Source organism: Neovison vison, chromosome 3 (assembly GCF_020171115.1).
Source record: "Neovison vison isolate M4711 chromosome 3, ASM_NN_V1, whole genome shotgun sequence".
Classification (NCBI taxonomy): Eukaryota; Metazoa; Chordata; class Mammalia; order Carnivora; family Mustelidae; genus Neogale; species Neogale vison.
The window spans coordinates 2,200,227-2,219,445 of NC_058093.1; the positions used below are offsets into that span (position 1 = coordinate 2,200,227).

A 19,219-nucleotide genomic window follows, 5' to 3' on the forward strand; every position below is an offset into this window, starting at 1 on the left:
CTAAGTGCTGTAAGATGACCAAGTAGCTCTCACTGTTTGAAGAGCGCATTTGTCTAGAATTTGACAGTTTTCTCCCACTGGAATCTCTGATTTGAACATGGAGGTAAGCACGTCTGAATAGTATTTTTTTAATTTTTTCAGATTTTTAATTTAAAATTTTCATGCACCTGAATTAGACACATAGTAATATTTTTAAAATGCTCTTCTTGGGGTGCCTGGGGCTCAGTGGGTTAAGCCTCTGCCTTCAGGTCAGGTCATGATCTCAGGTCCTGGGATCGAGTCCCGCATCGGGATCTCTGCTCAGCAGGGAGCCTGCTTCCCCTTCTCTCTCTCTGCCTGCCTCTCTGCCTACTTGTGATCTCTGTCTCTCTTTAAAAAAAAAAATGCTCTTCTCTATCCCCAAAATGTCTGGGAGTAAATTCTAGTAGGATTTGGGTACATAAATGTGTAGAAGACCCAGTCAGTATTACCGAAGGGAGGAAATCTGGAAAAGAAGCAGACACGGTCTCATTTTCCCGGAAGTTTCAGGAGAGCAGGCAGTATGTTCTCAACAGTGTTTAAGGAACACCCGTGGAATAAATCAAACCTTCTAGATATTCAGAGTAAACACACACATGTCTCCCAACAAATATAGTAAGTATGACCATCCCATGATCTACTCTTCACACGAAAGCCCAGAAACTTTTAATTCTCCTTATCCTTTTTCCTTTCTTTAAAATCTGGACAGAATAGCAGTTTACTATGTTCAGTCATTAGGAAAAACAAACGGTGTCTCTTCTACCAAGAAATATCCATCAGCTCTAAGGGTGAGAGCCTAGGACGCTGCTTATCTGACCACCCGTCCCACCAAAACATACCTGGAGAACCTGGCGTCTTATGGCCGTGATGTATTACAACACGTGATACATGTACGTGTCTTCTCTGTTGTTGGAAAGCTCAAAATTACCTGAAACCTACACAATTTGAGGCCATAGTACTATAAATTTTTTTCATAAATTTATAGAAATTTAGTACTATATTTAGTACTAGAAATTTTTTTCATAAATTTATAGAAATTTGAGGCCATAGTACTATAAATTTTTTTCATAAATTTATAGAAATTTAGTACTATATTTAGTACTATAAATTTTTTTCATAAATTTATAGAAACTTAGAAATTTTTCCTGGCTCAGTCAGTTAAGCGTCCGACTTGATTTCGGGGTGTGAGACAGAGGCCCGCATCCGGCTCCGCGCTGAGTGTGAAGCCTGCTTAACATCCTCTCTCTCCCTCTCCCTCTGTGCCCTGCAGAAGGAAGGAACCTTTACCTAGAAACTCTGTCTGATTTTAGAGACTTCCCTAGAAAGTTTGCTATAAAGCCATTCACCGAAAAGCAGATCATTTTCCAAAGTCATAAATCGGAAGTTGTATTCCTGAAATAAACCATCGGTAAAAACTGGACAAACATGGATAAAAACATGAAATCCTAATTTAAAAGTACAGAAACACATTATCTACAGAGACTCTGCCCGACACCTCAATCTGCCGAAAGCGTCTGTGAGCTTCCTCGCAGGCGCGCACACAACTCTGCCGGTGCGGGTGCAGGTGCCCAGAGCCGTCGGTCCCCGACTTTCAGAGCAGGAAGCACTGCTCTGCGTAATGGATCACAAGGTTTACGAAGTGAAGAAACTGAGGCCAGAGACTTTAAGTTCCTTCCAAGGAATCACCCACTTAGTTCCTAACAGATCTGCCATGAGAATGCAGATTTCGTGTGTCCTGGCCCAGTTTTAATCTAGAAGCTTTTCTTTAAAATGATTTCAACAATTTATTCATGGAAGAAAGAAAACAGTCTGTTTGGTGGAAGCCCTTATCTCCGTAACTGCATGTTTCTCCCTGTACAAGAAAAACGTCTTAAAACACCCCCGAGAGCAGACAGGCCTGAGAGCGATGGAACCCTTGTCCAAACACGGGGCTCGGATTGTGTGGACATTTGTCACCAGCTTAAACGGTCAGCTCGAAGTCCCCTTCTGACCCAGCGGAAAGGGATCCCGTGCTACACACAGGCCCTCAGAGCTTTTCTTTGATTTTGAGAGAGGCTTCCTGGTGGGAGAAGTCACGATAATAGCGGATTCAGCCTCTGCCAGGAAGCTACGTTTTTGCTTGTGGAGAGACTACAGTCCAGTTACATCATAAAAATCACGTTTTCTTTTCCTATTTGTTCTGTTTATCCTCCAGTCAAAGCCTCTGTTCTCATTCCTTCCTGTTTAACTCCTATGTGGGGGCTCTGGGAGGTTCCTAGATAGTTCTGTAAGAAGGTACTTTTCCTTCCCCAATTCAAAACACCCAAACTTGCGTTCTTTCGTGTCGATGGAGAGTCTGATACTCCTCAGACTGCTAACGTGAGTGTTGGCTCAGAAGAAAACCCTTGGTGTGCATTCGGCTAACTCTCGGTGCAGCAGAGGTATGCTGACCCATGCTATCCCTCTACTGCCTCACAGCCAGCAGGGTTTCCACACATAGTGTGAATTCTTTATTTTGTACCTGCTAGACAATAAAACGTATGATCCCTATTTCATAAATGAGGCCACTAAGGCTTCTTATAAGGAATTTATAAGGAAAGAGGGAGACTTTATTCCAGTCATCTGACTCCGGGCAGTGCTCCCACGGCGCTCCTGCCAAGTGGAGTTAGTAGACGCCGAGCGAGCTCACACACACCGCGCCGTCCTCCCCACTGAGCGCCCAGGTGGATGCGAACGCCATCCTTCACGAAGACACTGCTCAGGGGTCAAATAAGTCTGCCTTTACGTCAGTAAAATACGAGGAAGATAAACAGAGGTTTCCTATGTGAAGTAGACTTTCACTGTTCTTGAACAATTCCCTCCCTGAACCAAACGGGCAAACAGTTCCCAAAGTCATTAGATTAGAAAAAAGGATAAAATTAAGTGAGTACATGTACTGCCAAGTTGGTGGGTTGCACCCTAATACCAAAGTATAACTCTCAGGGGCTTGGGGGGTTTGCTTTTCCTAACCTGCTTTGTGAGTAATCGAAAGGTGGGCCCAGGCCTGGCTCAAGGGAAAAACATTAAATAAATAACATTTATTTATTGCCATTTCAGACCTCCCCGTTATGCTTCTCCCCCTAACCTCCCATTCTGCCCCCAACGACCTACAGGTCGTTGCTCCCTCAGTCTTTCTCCCGTCACCCCGAGTAACTGGGAGGGCGCTGGAGGAAATTGTTTCAATTACAGCAGCAGAAAACACCCTGCAATGGTCTAATCAGGGAATCAACCTAAGTATTAGGAACACCTGCTTTTCTTCAGTGCCTTTAAAGTGAGAGGAATTTTAACTCAATTTCTCAATATGCAGATGAAAAAAACAACCTGCTCAAGGTCACACGGCTGCAAATGGCCGATCAGGACCCAAACGTGAGACTCCAAGGACCATGCACTAACTGCCCATGGAAAGTAAGTGGAAAAGGAGAAGTTTGAAATGTAGAAATTGCTAACTGTTAAAGGCTCTACGTATCAAAAAATGGTAATAGTTGGGAACCAAGGGAATTTCCTACAATCAAAAAGAGAAAAAAAATCTCACTGAAACAATGAGCTTTTCCTTCTATCTATAGGCCCAACCTACAGTATATATGCTGTTGGCGCAAAAAAAAAAAAAAAAAAAAAGAAATATAGTATCATGTTACTGTCTATTTCTTTATTCTAAAATGGTGATGTTTTAGGAATATAGGGTAAAAAAATAGAGAAATTAAAGAAGAAAAATTAGTGGATGTCACAAACTTCCCCAACCTCTTTGAAATTCTCTAAATAAATCTCACAAGATATGATATAGGTCCAATCATGAAGTCTCACATAAGCTTGGTGACTTCCATTTTAGCGTATTACAGAGATGCTAACTGGCACCCTTGTGCACCCAGAGAACCCATCTTTCCACACACCGAAGCCTTCCGTGTGATGCACTACCACGGGGTTCTACCCTGAAGAAACTCAAAAGTCCTCTTCAGAAACAGTGGGAATGTGGTGGGCAAATTTCCATTTTGATTATACTTAGGCAACTTCTAGTTTCATCAGAATGGATCTGAAATGATTGTAATGTCTTTACTGGAACCATCCATGGGCAAGTACAGAATGTCCTTGACAGCCCTATTTCATCCGCCCAAAGCGTGAGACACAGACTCGATCTGAGAGTGGAGTTTTCACCCAGGACCACAGTATCCACTGATTCTGATGGTCAGAGAACAGGGAAAAAAAAGACTGCAAAAGACAATTTATCATATAATTGGCTCTCATTGTAAGGGAGTCATATTATTAATACTGGGCATTAAATAGTAACTAGAAAGCACGTGCTGTGTATTTCTCATGGAGTAGCAGAGAAGAGGACACAGAACAGTAAAGTTTTGGTGGGAGCCCAGGCTCCAAGGAAAAGTCTGTAATCTGAAGCAAAATTTGGGAAGTTGACAACATCCAAGCAGAACCGCAGTGTGAGACCCTAATTCTCACGCAGAATTCTCAGTGCTTCCCCTTCAAACAGAAAGGAGCTTGAAAGCATATTTTCCTAAAACAGAACAAAACTAAACTAAAGTCATCTATTTGAAAACTGTTTTTCTAGAACTGAAATTGCTCATTCTTCTAGGACCTTGTAACATTGCATCCATGGAACAGATGTGGAAGGAATACCAGGTAGCTCAGGTAAGTGGACCTTCCACAAGTTTATGAAACACATATTTATATGCTGAAGACGCCAAAATACTAACTTAATTATCATAAACGTACTAAGTTAATTTTATTCCACCCTCCTCCCTGTGTGCAAACACAAGCACTGCCAACGGAACTTTGAATGTAGTCACTGGTTAATCTCTACAGCACTAATTCTGTTTCATTTCTGTCTCATTCTCTAAAGTAATTATCCCACTTTTTTTTTTCTTTTTCTTTTCTTTTTTTTTTTAAGTAAAATAAACAGATTGTAAAAAGACCGAGATCTTCCCAGGCTCATGAGAACTCCATTTGTTCAGGAATTTACTAGTTGTTTCTCAGCAAAATTCAGTTCAGTTTTACTATGCTTAAGGGAGAAAAATAAAAGCACAAACACATGCCTAATCGAATGGGCAGATGTCAAGATTTGAGGGGAAATAGGAAATGGTTAGAGAAAGAAATGAGATTTTTTTAATGAACACTCAGAAAGACATAAGATTTGTAGCTCCTTCAGGCTTGGACACAAGATCCCTGAGGAAATGTTCAGTGGTTCTTCCTTCAAGGCCCAAGTTTTTTTGTTTTGCTTTGTTTTGGTTTGGTTTTTTAAGTACAAATTCATGTAAAAGAAAATTCTTATATCATCACTCATTTGCCTCAGAATGACCAGTATCTTTCTGCTTTCTCAAAATAAAGTATCAACTTTCCTTATAAAACTTCAGAGGTTTTGTGTTTATAGCCAAAGACCAGAAAATGAGGAACTTTTTTCTGCAGTTCATCTTCTGTGGTAACGAGTTAATCTCAGTGTCCACCAGTCCATCCTACCAGAAATTCTAGCTCAAAAGTTAGCACTAACATGAGAAAGATGACGTTCTGAATTAAACTGTAACAGTTTTTATTAACATAGAATATATTATTTGTTTCAGGGCACAGGTCTGGGAGTCATCAGGCTTACACACTTCCCAGCACTCACCATAGCACACACCCTCCCCAGAGTCCATAACCCCACCACCCCATCCCTCCCCCACCCCCAGCAACCCTCAGTTTCCTGAGTTTAAGAGTCTGTTATGGTTTGTCTCCCTCCCCGGTCCTACCTTGTTTCATTTTTTCCCTCCCTACCCCCGAATCTCCGCCCTGCCTCTCAATTCCTCATATCAGAGCTACCCTGTGGCCCAGCAATCATGTTCCTGGGTATATACCCTAAAGATACAAATGTAGTGACCGAAGGGGCACGTGCACCCGAATGTTTATAGCAGCAATGTCCACAATAGCCAAACTATGGAAAGAACCTAGATGTCCATCCACAGATGAATGGATAAAGAAGATGTGGTATATATACACAATAGAATACTATGCAGCCATCAAAAGAAATGAAATCTTGCCATTTTCAACGACATGGATGGAACCAGAGGGTATTATGCTGAGCGAAATAAGTCAATCAGAGAAAGATAATTATCATATTAAAAAAACTGTAACTTAATCATTTCTTCAATATAAAGCTCTGCAATGAATGAGAGAGAAATGGCTTAAAAATAATTTCAAACTAGAATACAGGAATCTGATAGGTTCCACTACCTCAGGAGCAAAAATAAGCATCACTGCTATTTAAGATAAATGAAAATATTAAATCTCTATAAATGAATTTATTTGCTATGGAACCCACCCACATTTTTAGAATTTCATGATGAAAGAATCTAAAACGGATGGCCACAGGACCACCATACTGAATAATACAGATTCAATTAAAAGAATTCATAGCTACAAATTACCTGGCAAGTTTCCATATGCATACCTCCCTCTAAGTCAAACCCGTCATTTGTTCAAGTTTAAAAAACTGAGAAGAAAGAAAGAAAGGAAATGAGTGAATGTGAACAACGTGCCTACTTCCTACACCAGCTTCTGCCTTCTGGAGTAAAGCTCACAACATTCTCCTGGGAGTAAAAGAAGTGAAGAAACCAGCAGACTTTGGGAAACGAAGAGGCTTGCTGCGAGGTCCCCATGGCAGGACCACTCCGTCCTGGGAGCTGCCTCGGCAATCCCTGTGTCCAGAAGCGATTCCTCTCATTCCTGATGCAACCCAGAGCCATGCGGTGTGGAAAACACACTTCTAAACTGGAACAGAGACTCTTATGACGATCATAGTTTCAGAAAATAAACTCCGAAACAGACACAGCTCAAAGACAGGGGTGAGGTAGCCCCACAACCTGGAAGGAGCCGTGCCTGGCTCACACAGGGGAAGCCACGGCAGAGAATGAAGTGCGGGTGTGACACGGGGAGGGCGGGGGACGCTTCAGACCGCAGGGCCATGAGACAGTCTCCCATGGAAAGATGTTTTGGTTTCTTTGGTTTTCGCCCATAATAAACCTACACAAGGAGCCACACAATAAAGATCTACTGTTTGAAGAGTAACATTTTTAAATGGATTTAGAATATAGCCCAGCTAGAAATGAGTCGCATACTTTGATGTATTATCAGAATGACCATACTATAATGGTAGGTAAAATTTAAGTTTTACATTTTAAGTAAATTTAAATTGCATTTTAAGTTTTACACTAGATTTTCGTCTCTTTGGGAGCAAAAGTTGTTTCTTTTATTTTTCTATGATATCTAAATTTCATCCTCATAATCACCTAATATGCGTTGTTGTCATTGCTGTGTAATTAAACAGTAATGGAGAAATAGTGTCAACGATCATTTAACGAGCTCCTGCTGTTGTCAGGACCTACGCTACATAGGTGGCTTATATATACAGTCGTCTTCATAATAATTATGCGTGGTCGATATTGTTATTCCAATTTTACAGATGAAGAAACTAAGACATAAAGAAATAAAAAATTGTGCAAGATTATACAAATTTGTAAAAACTGAGTTTGATATAAGTTCACTAATAGTTGAGTAAATGCTAGGAAATATTTTTAGAGTTTTTAAAATAATGTCTAATTGGTACACATTCAAGGAATAACTATTATGTGCCTAATACATAAAGTGAATTAATAACATGGCATGGGACCTGGAAAACAGAAGCAAGTAGGAAAAAGGTACAGGGCACGTGCGGGTGCAGTGGGAGCTGGGAACTACAAGCAATTCTTGTTTTCAGGCAGGGAGTGACAGCTATGATAGGACTAAGATTCTGGAACTGAGCCCCATCGTAGAAGGTCTCATATGCCATGCTCAGGAGCCTGCACATGATTCTTTCCCTCAGATTACAGGAGCCAGCAGGTGACAGAGCCGGCAATGACGTGATCAGAGTTTAGTTTGATGTCACAGCAGCAACGGAGGAGCTCTGCACACACCTGAGTGGGAAGCGGCCGCATAGGAGGCCTGGCTAGGAACTCAAATGCTTTTGCCATTATCCAGGGATTTGATTGTACCTGAACCGAGGCATTTGTAGAAGAGAGGGAAAAGAGGTATATTTGGGAAATATTGAGCAGATAAAACGGTAAAATTAAGTGACTGATGGGAATTTTGCTTTAGTGACCAGGTAAGATGATGTTGTCATTCCCTGATATAAGGAATACATAGGAAACATGCTCTTGTCTTGAAGGTACGATCATGAGTCGAGTTTCAGATGCGCTGAACTTGAAGAGGTTATGGCCCGTCCGTGGAAGGTAGGGAAGGTCAGGACTGCAGAGAGAGATCTGCGAATTCTCAGCCATTAGCTGTTAAGTGAAATCCTGAGAGAGAGGGATTCCCAGATGATCTGGGAAGAGAATAAACAGGGAAGACCAGTGAACCAGATCCTGTGAGGGGGAAAAGGGGGAGGGGCAAAGGAAAAAGGGAGAAGTTGCCCATGAAGCGGACAGGAAAAGGTCAGGTAGCTCGAGGGAGAACTTTCAGAGAACAGTTTTTCAAGAAAGCCGGAGTGGTCAATTGTATCAAATAATGGAGAAAGCCTGATGAAACAGAGTAAAGGGGCCCATCGGAACATCACACATTTTAGTCCTCAGCTTACTAGACCAGCTTAACTGGAGTAGAGGAGACAAAACCCGAGCGCACGGGGATGAGAGAGGGCTTGGAGACCGAGGCAGAAAAGTGTACTTCTCCTAGAGCAGCTGGACGAAGAACTAAGACAGGGTGGGAGCCAGACGCGGCCCTGGGAGGAGCCGAGCTTGTTTACCAGATAAGGGGAAAGACCCCAGAGAAAGGAAGTGGCTGTCCGTAGAGCAAAGAGAGGACGACTGGTGGAGAAAGGTCCCCTGGGAAGTGGGAAACGACAAAACCACAGAAGGGAAACAAATCCAGAAGCTTTTTCAAAACAAATTCAAAGATTAGGTAAAAGTCAAAAATATGCCACTAAGGTTTGTATCTGTGATGACTGAAATCAGATTGTAATATCACTTTCTGTGTCTCAGTTAAGTGTTTTAAAATTACCTTCAGGGGTAAGTTCCAAGAGTCCCAGCAGACTGACAGAGGTGTGTACATTTTCCCAACTTCAGATGAGGACCCAAAAGTCTGGTGAGGTTAAAACACACTTTGCAGGTTGCAGAACTCCTAAACACCAGAGATGGACCAGAACCAGGTGTTTTCCCAATGACTGCCAGACTGGGCTTCTTTACTCAAGTACACAGACTTTAAGGCTGTGATGCTTAGGATGCAAGCAACATTTCTACTGAGAATATATTTGTTTTCTCTTGCAACTGAATTTATAATTCTGATTGAGCAGACACCGAAAAGAGAAAAAAAGATGAAAGAGAGAGAACTGGGAGATGTCTTTTCTCTTTCCCAGGAGAAATTTTTTTAAAAAAGCAAAAAAAAAAAAAAAAAAAGCATGTAAACATTTTTGAGTTTGAACATTACATCACAGAGCTACAGGGACACTTGAATTCACTAATATTGTTGACGTTGCTGTCTTCTCTGTAGAAGGCACATGGATAAGAAGAATCTTACGCTATCAGAATCCCACTAATTACTTACCACTAGTGGGATTTCTCTTACACATGTTCCTTAGAGAATATAGTCACAGTATAAGATGAAAGCACCTTGATTTCTTCTGAAGGGCTTAGTTTTGAACATTTTAATAAACTATCATAAAAACACTAAGGTTGCAATGTGGCTACAACTTTAAGGCAAAATTTTCCATAGGATAGTCTGCTCGCTGCAGCAAATGCCAAAAGTAGATACTTTTAAAAATACTGACTATCATGACTCAACAGTCTTACAGGAAATTTAGATGAAATTTACATGGAAAGTAATCAAGAGAAAAGCTGAATTGTGAGTATCTTCCCAACTCCATTATTTTATATAAACTTATACAACTTGGCCAAATTTATATAATGAATCACTTAATAACTAATAATTTTAGACTTTTCCCCTACCATTACTACATATCTCATATGTAAATCTAAATTTTTCAATGTGACCTCAGAGCAAAAAATGGAAGGTCAAAAAATGACTGACTTTTAAACATTTTATAAATGTAATAAAAGGCCAGGTGATGATGTATATGGATTGTCCTTCCAGTGGGAGTACATTAATTAAATAGTTTTCTTCCTGTGATCATAGTTTGACATGATTTCAATCTTGTAAATCCCAGTTCCTCAAAACAAAACTTTCTCTTCCTGTTTTTACCTCATTTCCAGCATTATGGGCATTTCTGGAATGATCAACCCCATGAACTGTAGGTCTGCGGGGACAGTGCTAAAAGTGTGAAGAATATGAAGTAAAGGAGAGAAAATGAAAACTCCACATTCACCTATTAAGATATATTTTAATAACATGCATCTACTGTATAGTAGAACAATTTACATAAGCCACTATCAGTGGGATTTGGGCATGGAGTTATTTTTCCAGAAATGACAGTGAATCTGCAGTGGTTTATTTATTAACTTTAATTAAGCAGACCTGTAACTGAAGGGAATCACTGGAGTATCAAGTTACCACCAAGTCACAGCTGTGTCGTCTTGGAACAAGAACCTAACCGGTCCACATCAAGATCAAGAGTGTTAGGCAGAGATGTCACACAGTGGTTGACCAACACGAATCAGAATCCCCTAGAGAGCTTCCCAAATCCCATCCAAACCTGCTAAGTTGGGGTATCTGGAAAATACCAGATACCAGAATCCATTCTTGTTACCAGAATCCATACTGGTAACAAGCTCTTCAGATGACCACACGGCCATCTCAATGTGGACCCGTGTACTGTTTACCACTAACCCAAAGAGTCATGGCCAAAGCATATATTTCTTTATACAAAGACAAATATTTGTATTTATTTTTATTTATAAAAATATGTATTTGTATTTATAAAAAAATTATCTGTATTGAGGCACCTGGGTGGCACAGTCTGTTGACTGTGGCTGATTCTTGGTTTCAGCTCAGGTGGTGATCTCGAGGTCCTGATACTGAGCCTTATATCAGGCTCTGATTGAGAGCTGCTTGAAAGACTCTCCACCCTCTCTTCCTCTGCCCTTCCCACCATGTTCTTTCCTCTCTTCTCTCTCTCTTCAAGATAAAATACTGTCTTTATCTCTCGATCTACAGTCTACATGTATAGAGAGAGATACACTCTTCAAAGTAAAGCCTCAGTTTAGTTTGGGTAGAAGTTACAGATACTTCTAAATTTATCTGGACAGAATCAGGAAGCAAAGAATTGCAGACTCATTTCAGTGCCTTCCAATGATCTTAGTCTCACACACTACTCCGAAGTGAACAATAACCAGGGTAGATCTGATCACGCAACTATATCCTGCCCGTTGAAATTAGAAGACTTATTCCACAGAAAGTGACTGACACTCACTGTGGTTGGGACTAGAGTTGCTTCCTAGCAGCTATTCTGTCTTTCATATCCTTCATAACATAACTCTATTCAGTAGCGTACACAGCTAGTGCTACCTAGCTAAAACACTACATTTCCTAGCTGCCCCCTTGTAGCTTTGTGTGCCTAGATGACTAAATTCCAGCCACTATAAGTTGAAATGGAATGAAGGCCTAATAGTCTCCATGAAAAGAGAGAGAACCACCGCCTTTGCCTCTCATGCTCTATTTAGATGCCTGGAAAGTAAATGTAATGGCTGGAACTCCAGCAGCCACCTAGAACCATCACTCAAGGATTATACCCTAGGGATATGAAAGTAAAGAACTAGAAAGAGATTGAGTCTTTGATGACTTTGTAAAGCTAATATACTAGGCTTTCACTCCTTAACTAAAAGCTTCTTTTAAAAATGGAAAACAAGAAATTAAACTATTGCTTTCTGTTAGATGCAGCTGAACCACGATAAAAACATCCACCGTAAAAGTTTGCCTATCCTACACAATCCAAAGTATCTACTTTATCAGTAATGAGTTTAAAAAAATTTATGAACGGTCAAGTATCTTAAGCTATGTATTCATATTCTCTGCTTCCTTTAAAGTGGTCTGATCCAAGTAAGGCTGAGCAATAAGCATTTGTGTCTTCAAATTTGTATTTTAATGATGAGATAAATGGCAGATGCAGCATAATAAAATACAAGAGACCTTGATATAAAAAGGACTGTCGGCCCCTCATCTCTTAGTAATCAGAAGTTGGCTTGGGTCCAGGATATCAGTGTAGGGTTGCAACAAGAGGGTTCCAGATTTATGGTCCATGAGCCAAACTTGGCACTCAGACATATTGCATTTGGCTTATGCAGTGCTTTCTGAAAACGTTAGTTTTGAACGTCTTAAAGGGGGCAGGCACCTTCAGCTCTCCACCGGCCCGCCATCCCCTACCGATGCACAACCACGTACTCCCTCCACTTGTTTATGGCACCTGCTTGGCCTCCGGAAATAAAATGGTACATTTCGGCACCTTTTCTCCTCTCTGTTACTTCTCTGTTGCTGAAATCAAGGATTCATACCAAAGATGATTTTCTAAGATTAACTCTGTCCATTTCTAATAGCAAGAATGTGTATAACTGAGTAGGTATTAGAAGTTTGTTTAGGAATGTAACAATTATTATAAATGCACTAGTATTTTCTCCTGCAAAAAACAAATGGGAAACCTTTTTAAAGCTCCCTACCACCACCATCACAAACACACATACCCCAAAACTCATCAAAATCTGATTTTGTCATTCTAACTCTGATTCTGGTTACTTAACAGTTTCAATTAATGTTAGCCCAACTTCCTTTCAGTTCTTAGGAATTTATTTTATTTTATTTTATTTTTTTCAGTTCTTAAAATTTACTAATAAGTAGCAATGTTTGGACCTAAAAGGCCTAAGACTTGATTTACTTACTTTTACCTCATTGTTCATAAGTATTTCTATCAGGCAGGCACTAGGCTTATGTTTACATTTCCGGTAAATAACCACAGTCAAACAGATTAGAGATACACCTTGAAGTATTAAAAAGAAAAATATGAAAGTGTGTAAATATCCACTTACATGTGATAACGTGTCTTTCCATTTCAAAGGGGACATATTTGTATGCAAAGTCAATAGCACTTTTTTTTAGTTATAGCTAAAATTTGAAAAATATACTTGCTTTGCATGTGTACCTTAGTTAGTTCTTTAACACATTTACCTGAACTTACTCTTCCCCAAATTTAAAATCACATGGAGTTTCAAAACTCTGACATGTTTATTAAGCTTGTGTCAAGCCTGAACAGGGGAAACAGAGTACTGCCAAGTATCCATTCAATGTAACTGAAACCAAAATATGCGCCTGAGTCAGTCCAAGTCACGGAACTCAGTATACTGGATTCTGGAATTCTTTTCTAGATCACCTTTAATTAGGGCCATACTACTTTCTTTCGCTATTGAATTTTTATCACATATACTCTCCTAGGTAGAGTAATAAGACAGAGGGATTTATTTTTTGTGATGTGAATGCAAGGAATTATACTATTACTATAAAGTCTGATATTTGGGATTCCAGTTGCTGTGCTCTGGAATCCTGGTTACACCGGGGAAACAGAGATTGGTATGGAGATGGGGCAGTTTTGCACCAAATAACAGATGTCTAACATTTGTGTAAATTAATAATAAGAAAAATAATCTCTCCTTATTTTTCAGAAGCACCTACAGAGTCATTACAGCTATTTGGGGAAGTCTGTTAACAAGTGGCCGATTCCATACACCCTACGAGACAGACCTTCCGTTTATTCCCATGCTCAATTATTGTCACACTTTGTAAAAGTTGTTTTAAAACATTAACAAGGAGTGCTGTGTTAAGTTTAAAGTTGTTGATTGTTTTGGTGGGGGAGGGGAGTGAACTGTCCCCTTAGTAATTAGATTTGTTGCTTCTATTATAATTTTTCTGTGTTTTTTCTCTCCCCTTTCCTGACTTCTACATCCCAAGTATTTTCCCCACCCTTCCAACCAATGCATGTTTTTCACACCAATACAAAGAAACTGAAGAGTTTTACTTTTTGTAAATTGCCTCGTTTTTGAAAACATAAAAAGTAACATAATAAGTTTCAAGTTTTTGGAAGTGCCCCCTCTATGGGACTCTGGACAGATTGTTGGGTCTTCCTCTCACATTCTTATTTTCACTCTGAAAATGATTCTTAGAACTCATGGCCTCTAGACTAATTTTATGATCATTTTCAGAGCAAAAAGACACAGAAGCAGGTATTAAAAAATATATACATACATCTGCATATCTATAAACACGAAAGTATATGTGAAAGACGGTAGCCAAAAGGTTTACATGTGCTAAGTTGTAAAAGCTTGAGTTTGATGTTAAATAATCATGAAAATCTATAATGGCCTATTATGAAAAAGAACAAGTCTGGAGAACAAGGACTTAATAATCAGTGGAACCAAATTCAGTATTTTCTTATATTTTATAGCCACCAGGCATTTTGCTTAAGCAGACTACACAACCCAGCCCTCACATGAGCAAACTGCATAGGAAAAAAAGTCGGTAACAGGCAAGGTTCGTCTTAAAATAGAGAAAAAGGCAAGAAACCTGCATCTAAAGGATAATGTCCCTGCAAGTGCTCCAGGAGAGATACTTCATGCGAAAGGCGGCAGGGGTGCTGCCTCCGCCATCTGGCAGGGACCCCCCTGTCCTGATGGTGCAGCCGGGAGGGGGACACAGTCTCAGGAATCTGGCTTCTTTCAGCCTCTGTCACCGGGAGGTAAAGGAGACCTGCTCTTGGTCAGCAGAAGCGGTTTTAAGATCCCAAATGGGAAGGGACAGAAGGAAAGTCTGTGAAGGGAGGAGAGCCAGGCCGGAGACAAAGAGGAGTCCGTCACCCAGTGGCCGCAGAGGTCCTTCCACACAAAGAGTTGTGCGGCCTGAGGTCCCCTGCCCCAGCCCGAGGACAGAGCCCCTCTGGTGACCCTGCCTGCAGGGCTCCGCTTCAAGTGCTCCGCTTTCCTTTCAAACGTCTCCCCCTCCCCTTGCAGCCGAAAAGGACTCAGCCCGAGGGACTTGGGCAGCAGTACCCTGTGGTGTCCTCTGCCCAGCGGGGTCTGCAGACAATCTGACGGTCCTCGGCCGCTCCCAGGTGCTCCTCTGCCCGCCCCGGCCCCACTCCCCACTGCAAGTGCCCCCGCGCCCTCTCCCTCCCCTGGGCTGGGCATCCCCATCCCAAACCCGCGGACACAGCACAAGCAGAGCAAAGGGCGAACTCACCATCCTCGCCTTCGTCCTGGGCTCTGGCGGAGACGAACCGCCCTAGTAAAAGGGTCAGCAGGAGGAGAGGGCTTGCGCGCAGCCAGTGTGCCATCTCGTCGCAGGGTGAGACATGCGGGTCCAGCCGGGAGCCAGAAGGGACTCTACGGTTCTTGGAGCACCATGAAGCCGGCCTCGGCTCTCTCTGCTGGGCCGGGGCAGCCTCTGCAAACCCCCTTCCCAGCACCAGCTCCAGCACAGTCTGAGAAAACTTTTTTCAAGCGATGCAGCTTTAAATAGGAAGAATGCTGCCTCCACTTCTTTTCCTGCCCCCTTTCAGCTTGTTCAGGCTCATAACTATCCAGTGTCTGCCAAGCAACGGTCTGATTGATGGTAAACAGCCAAATCAGAGCGCGCCTCTCTGCGTCTCTGAGCCTCCAACTGTCCCCGCTCCGTTTATGTTTTAAACAGAAATGGGCGCTTAATCACAGAAACAAACTTTTAGTTCTTTTTTTCTTTTCTTCTTCTTCTTCTTTTTTTTAAAGACAGACTGTTAGAAGAAAATACTCCTATTCCCCCCTCCCTAATCCTTCCCCTAGACACACGCCCCTTCACTTTTTCCCTATAAGCTGAAAAAGACATTAGGGGGGAAATACAGCCCTGTAGCCTTGATTTTGGTGTCGAGATCATCCAGGTCTCTTGTCCACCTTACGCTTGCAAAGGATCGAATTTTAACCCTTTCTTTTGACTGAAGAGGACATATTCTCGTCTCCTTGCCAGGTTTTGTTTCTTTTCCCAGATTCTGGAAGGGGACGATTAAAATTGTGCCCAAGTCAAGTCCAGGCGAAGGGACTGTTTCAGACAAATAAATTTGGGATGTGTCATACTTTAAGACTATCTCTGGGTTTCTCCACATCTCTCGTTTATGGGAACACATCTGCAGGTCTCTCTTGTCCCAGAAAGTTTTATTCTGTTGAAAACTGGTCTGCGATGTCCCTGTGAAGGCCTGGGAGGTGTACCGCACTCCAGGCCTCACTTCCAACAATGGCTCTGCCACTTACCAACTTCGTAAACATGAACTCCTTTATCTCTAGGCACTCCAATTTGCTCATTTGAGGAAAGGGCTTTGCCCTGACCTGTGTGCAGGGTTTAGTGACACTAAAACGAGGAATATGCTATTAACTAAGTTCCAAATTACAAAGAGCTATATAAGAGGAAATGGTGGTGTTATTATTCCCACAGTAGTTTTTCAGGGACGGTGACAATCCCAGTGACACAAGCCATTTACCAGCAATATTCATAAACTTTGGGCCACTGCTCATGCCTCGCCAAGAACTTAATGACCTCAGAATGTTCTACATAATCCAATACATTTGCCATCTTGACTCCACCTGGAATGGCTACGCTATACAACACAGGGGCGTCAGCGGCCTCCAGTTACTCACCAGCGGTCAGGCACCTTGCACGGCACTAAGCACTGAGGAAGACAACGACCCAAGAGAAGTGGAAGCCATGACTGTTGCCTTTAAGGTACACATGTACATGCTAAAAAAATAAATTCACATGAAATAAGAAACATAAGCTGGAGCGTATAAACACGTGTGGGTGTATTAACCCCAGTAGAAATTCAGAGAAAGGAGATATGATGGAGGGCGATTAGGTAAGTAATACACTATCACTTTTTATAGAGGAAATCCAAGAACCTTTGAATTTTTAGCGTGGAGCTAGAATCTCTGGAGATGTATTCCAGAGGGGGACCAACTTTCCAAGCGGCTGTAAGCCTGTCCCTCTCAGTTAAATTTTTCACTTTTATAAGAAAGATTAAGAACACAGTTCAATCTCTCACGGTTCACTCAAGTTTCAGCCTCTTCCTGTCAAACCAAAAGCATATGGTGTGATAGGGACACAGCAAATATTTTCAGGACAGCTGTGATAAATTAGCTCGTCTTCATGAGCTTTCTGACTTAGGCTTTTCCTCTATGATCAGCTTTAGGGTCCTACGTTATAACTCGGAAAAGAGGAGCACATCCACAGGTGTTGACCAGGTGTGTTGGTTTCACAGATGTGGCTGCGTTCGGCAGAGCGGATCCAACCACTCCTCAGTCCCTGAACTAATTCAAGGCCTTAGTGCTTAATTGGGGAGCTCAGAAGCCCATCACAATTTCAATAAGCTCCTCCCAAGTGCACATATCAGAAAAATGCCTGCCTCTGGGTAAGTCTGTACCAAATCCACTTTCACAGCAACCCTGAAAGTTATTTATAATTTTCCTTGAATCATACGTAAGGATTCAAAGGAGCTTACCAGTTCAAGTTTGCTCAGCTACCAAGTGGTAGACTTAGACTCAGGTTCTGTTCAGAAATGCTGACTCCGAAGTGAGTATTCTCACCTCCTAGCTCTTAGGCCGAACACCGGTATTTCCAGTCTCCAAAGAAAAGATGCCCCAGCACATCAGGGTCGGTCCTTCCCTCTGGACTCTTTGTCCCGTCCCTTCATGTGCCTTCAGGACATTACTCTGTGTCCTCCTCTCTATCCTCAAAAAAAGAAAAAAAAGAAAGCCCAAAGATTCCCCCGAACTACTCATCTTCTATAGTTTCCTCTTTTCCTTCTACTTCTTAACTCCTAGGTACACTTGACCGTCTTCATTAGAACATCATCACCGGCGCAGCAAGAGACATCGAGAAACCCAAAGACCTTCCATCTTTTCTCCCTGTAGTATTTGAGGCTCTGACTACTCCCTTGTTACGGAAACTCCATCCTCCCAAGACTTCCTGGCCCCACAAACTTCTCTTATACCCCCCTTTTCTGTCCAAACTTCCTTTCCTAATTTTTTCAGAGAGTTATTATGTTTTCCAGCATTGTCTCATTGGCATTCTCCCATCCTTGCCCATTCTTTTGGGCTGTATTAACTATTAGAGCCCTGGATGTTACTTCCATTCACATGCTCATGGTTTCCAGTCAAGACTTTCCTCCTCAGTTGCAGATCTGCAGACTTGTGTTTCCAAGTGTCTGTTTTGAACATCTTTCTCTGGACAAGTCCATGAAACTCAAGGAATCCAAAATGAAAGCATTATCTCTCACTGTTCTTTATATGCATTAACACTGTCACCATTACTCTAGTCCCAAAGATTAGGAACACAGGAAGACACCCTTTCTCCTCCCTCAACCTACATCCAACTGATGGCCAAGTCTTGTTGATTTTGTTATGCATTTCTTCACTCAATTACTTTTCCTTTCCTAAAAAACTATTAACTCCCAAGTACTTACATGATACAGTTATATGATATTTTAAAAGAAGAAAAAGGGGAGGAGATGGCAGGGGAGATGAAGGGAGAGGTAAAAGGAAAATGCCTGTTTCTTGATTCCATCTCTTTCTGCTTTCCTCTTTTGGCTTCAGCCATTGGAAACATGGACTTTTTTCCCCAGGCACATAGGAAGTTCACACCTCAGAGCTCTGCTCAGGCTCTGAGTTGCCTGAAATCACCATGTCCCTGGTCTAATCCATTCCCTTACTCAACAAGTCTTTGTTGGATGCCTATTACTTGCCAGGTTCTACTCAAGGAGTTAAGGACACACCTGCGAACAACAGAAACAGGGTCCCTGATGCGGTGGAGCTTCCAACCTTGAGCGGAAAACAGCAGGGAAGAAGTGAACAAGCATGCAGACAGGTAATTCCAGACGGTAATATGCCAAGAAGGAGGTAAACAGTGTGTTGGTTTAGAGTCATTCAGGAGTTGATACTGGGAAGAATGTCGTAGATTAGGGCCATCAGGGCAGACCCACTGAAAGAGGCAGCAGTGAATCAGAGACCTAAAATTTGAGAAAGTATCAATTCCCAGAGAACTGAGAGAAAATGGCATTCCAAGCAGGAACGGCAAGTGTAAGTGGCCTGGAATGATATATTGCTTTTCTATAGTTGTCATAAAAATTATCACAAACTTAGTCATTTACAACAATAAATGTAATATCTTGCCATTTTGATAGTCACAAGTCTGGGTCTCACTCGGCGAAAATCAAGGTGTCAGC

At 41.7% G+C, this 19,219-nt stretch overlaps 1 protein-coding gene across 1 annotated transcript in view; it reads right to left on the reverse strand.

The window, feature by feature from the left end:
• COL5A2 (collagen type V alpha 2 chain) overlaps positions 1 to 15,626 on the reverse strand; it is a 137,001-nt gene extending 121,375 nt beyond the window's left edge. The window contains exon 1 of the mRNA XM_044241137.1: positions 15,217 to 15,626. Within this exon, the coding sequence (XP_044097072.1) occupies positions 15,217 to 15,310 (94 nt within the window). The 5' untranslated portion in view covers positions 15,311 to 15,626. The remainder of the gene's footprint in view (positions 1 to 15,216) is intronic.
• Positions 15,627 to 19,219: the final 3,593 nt, after the last annotated feature.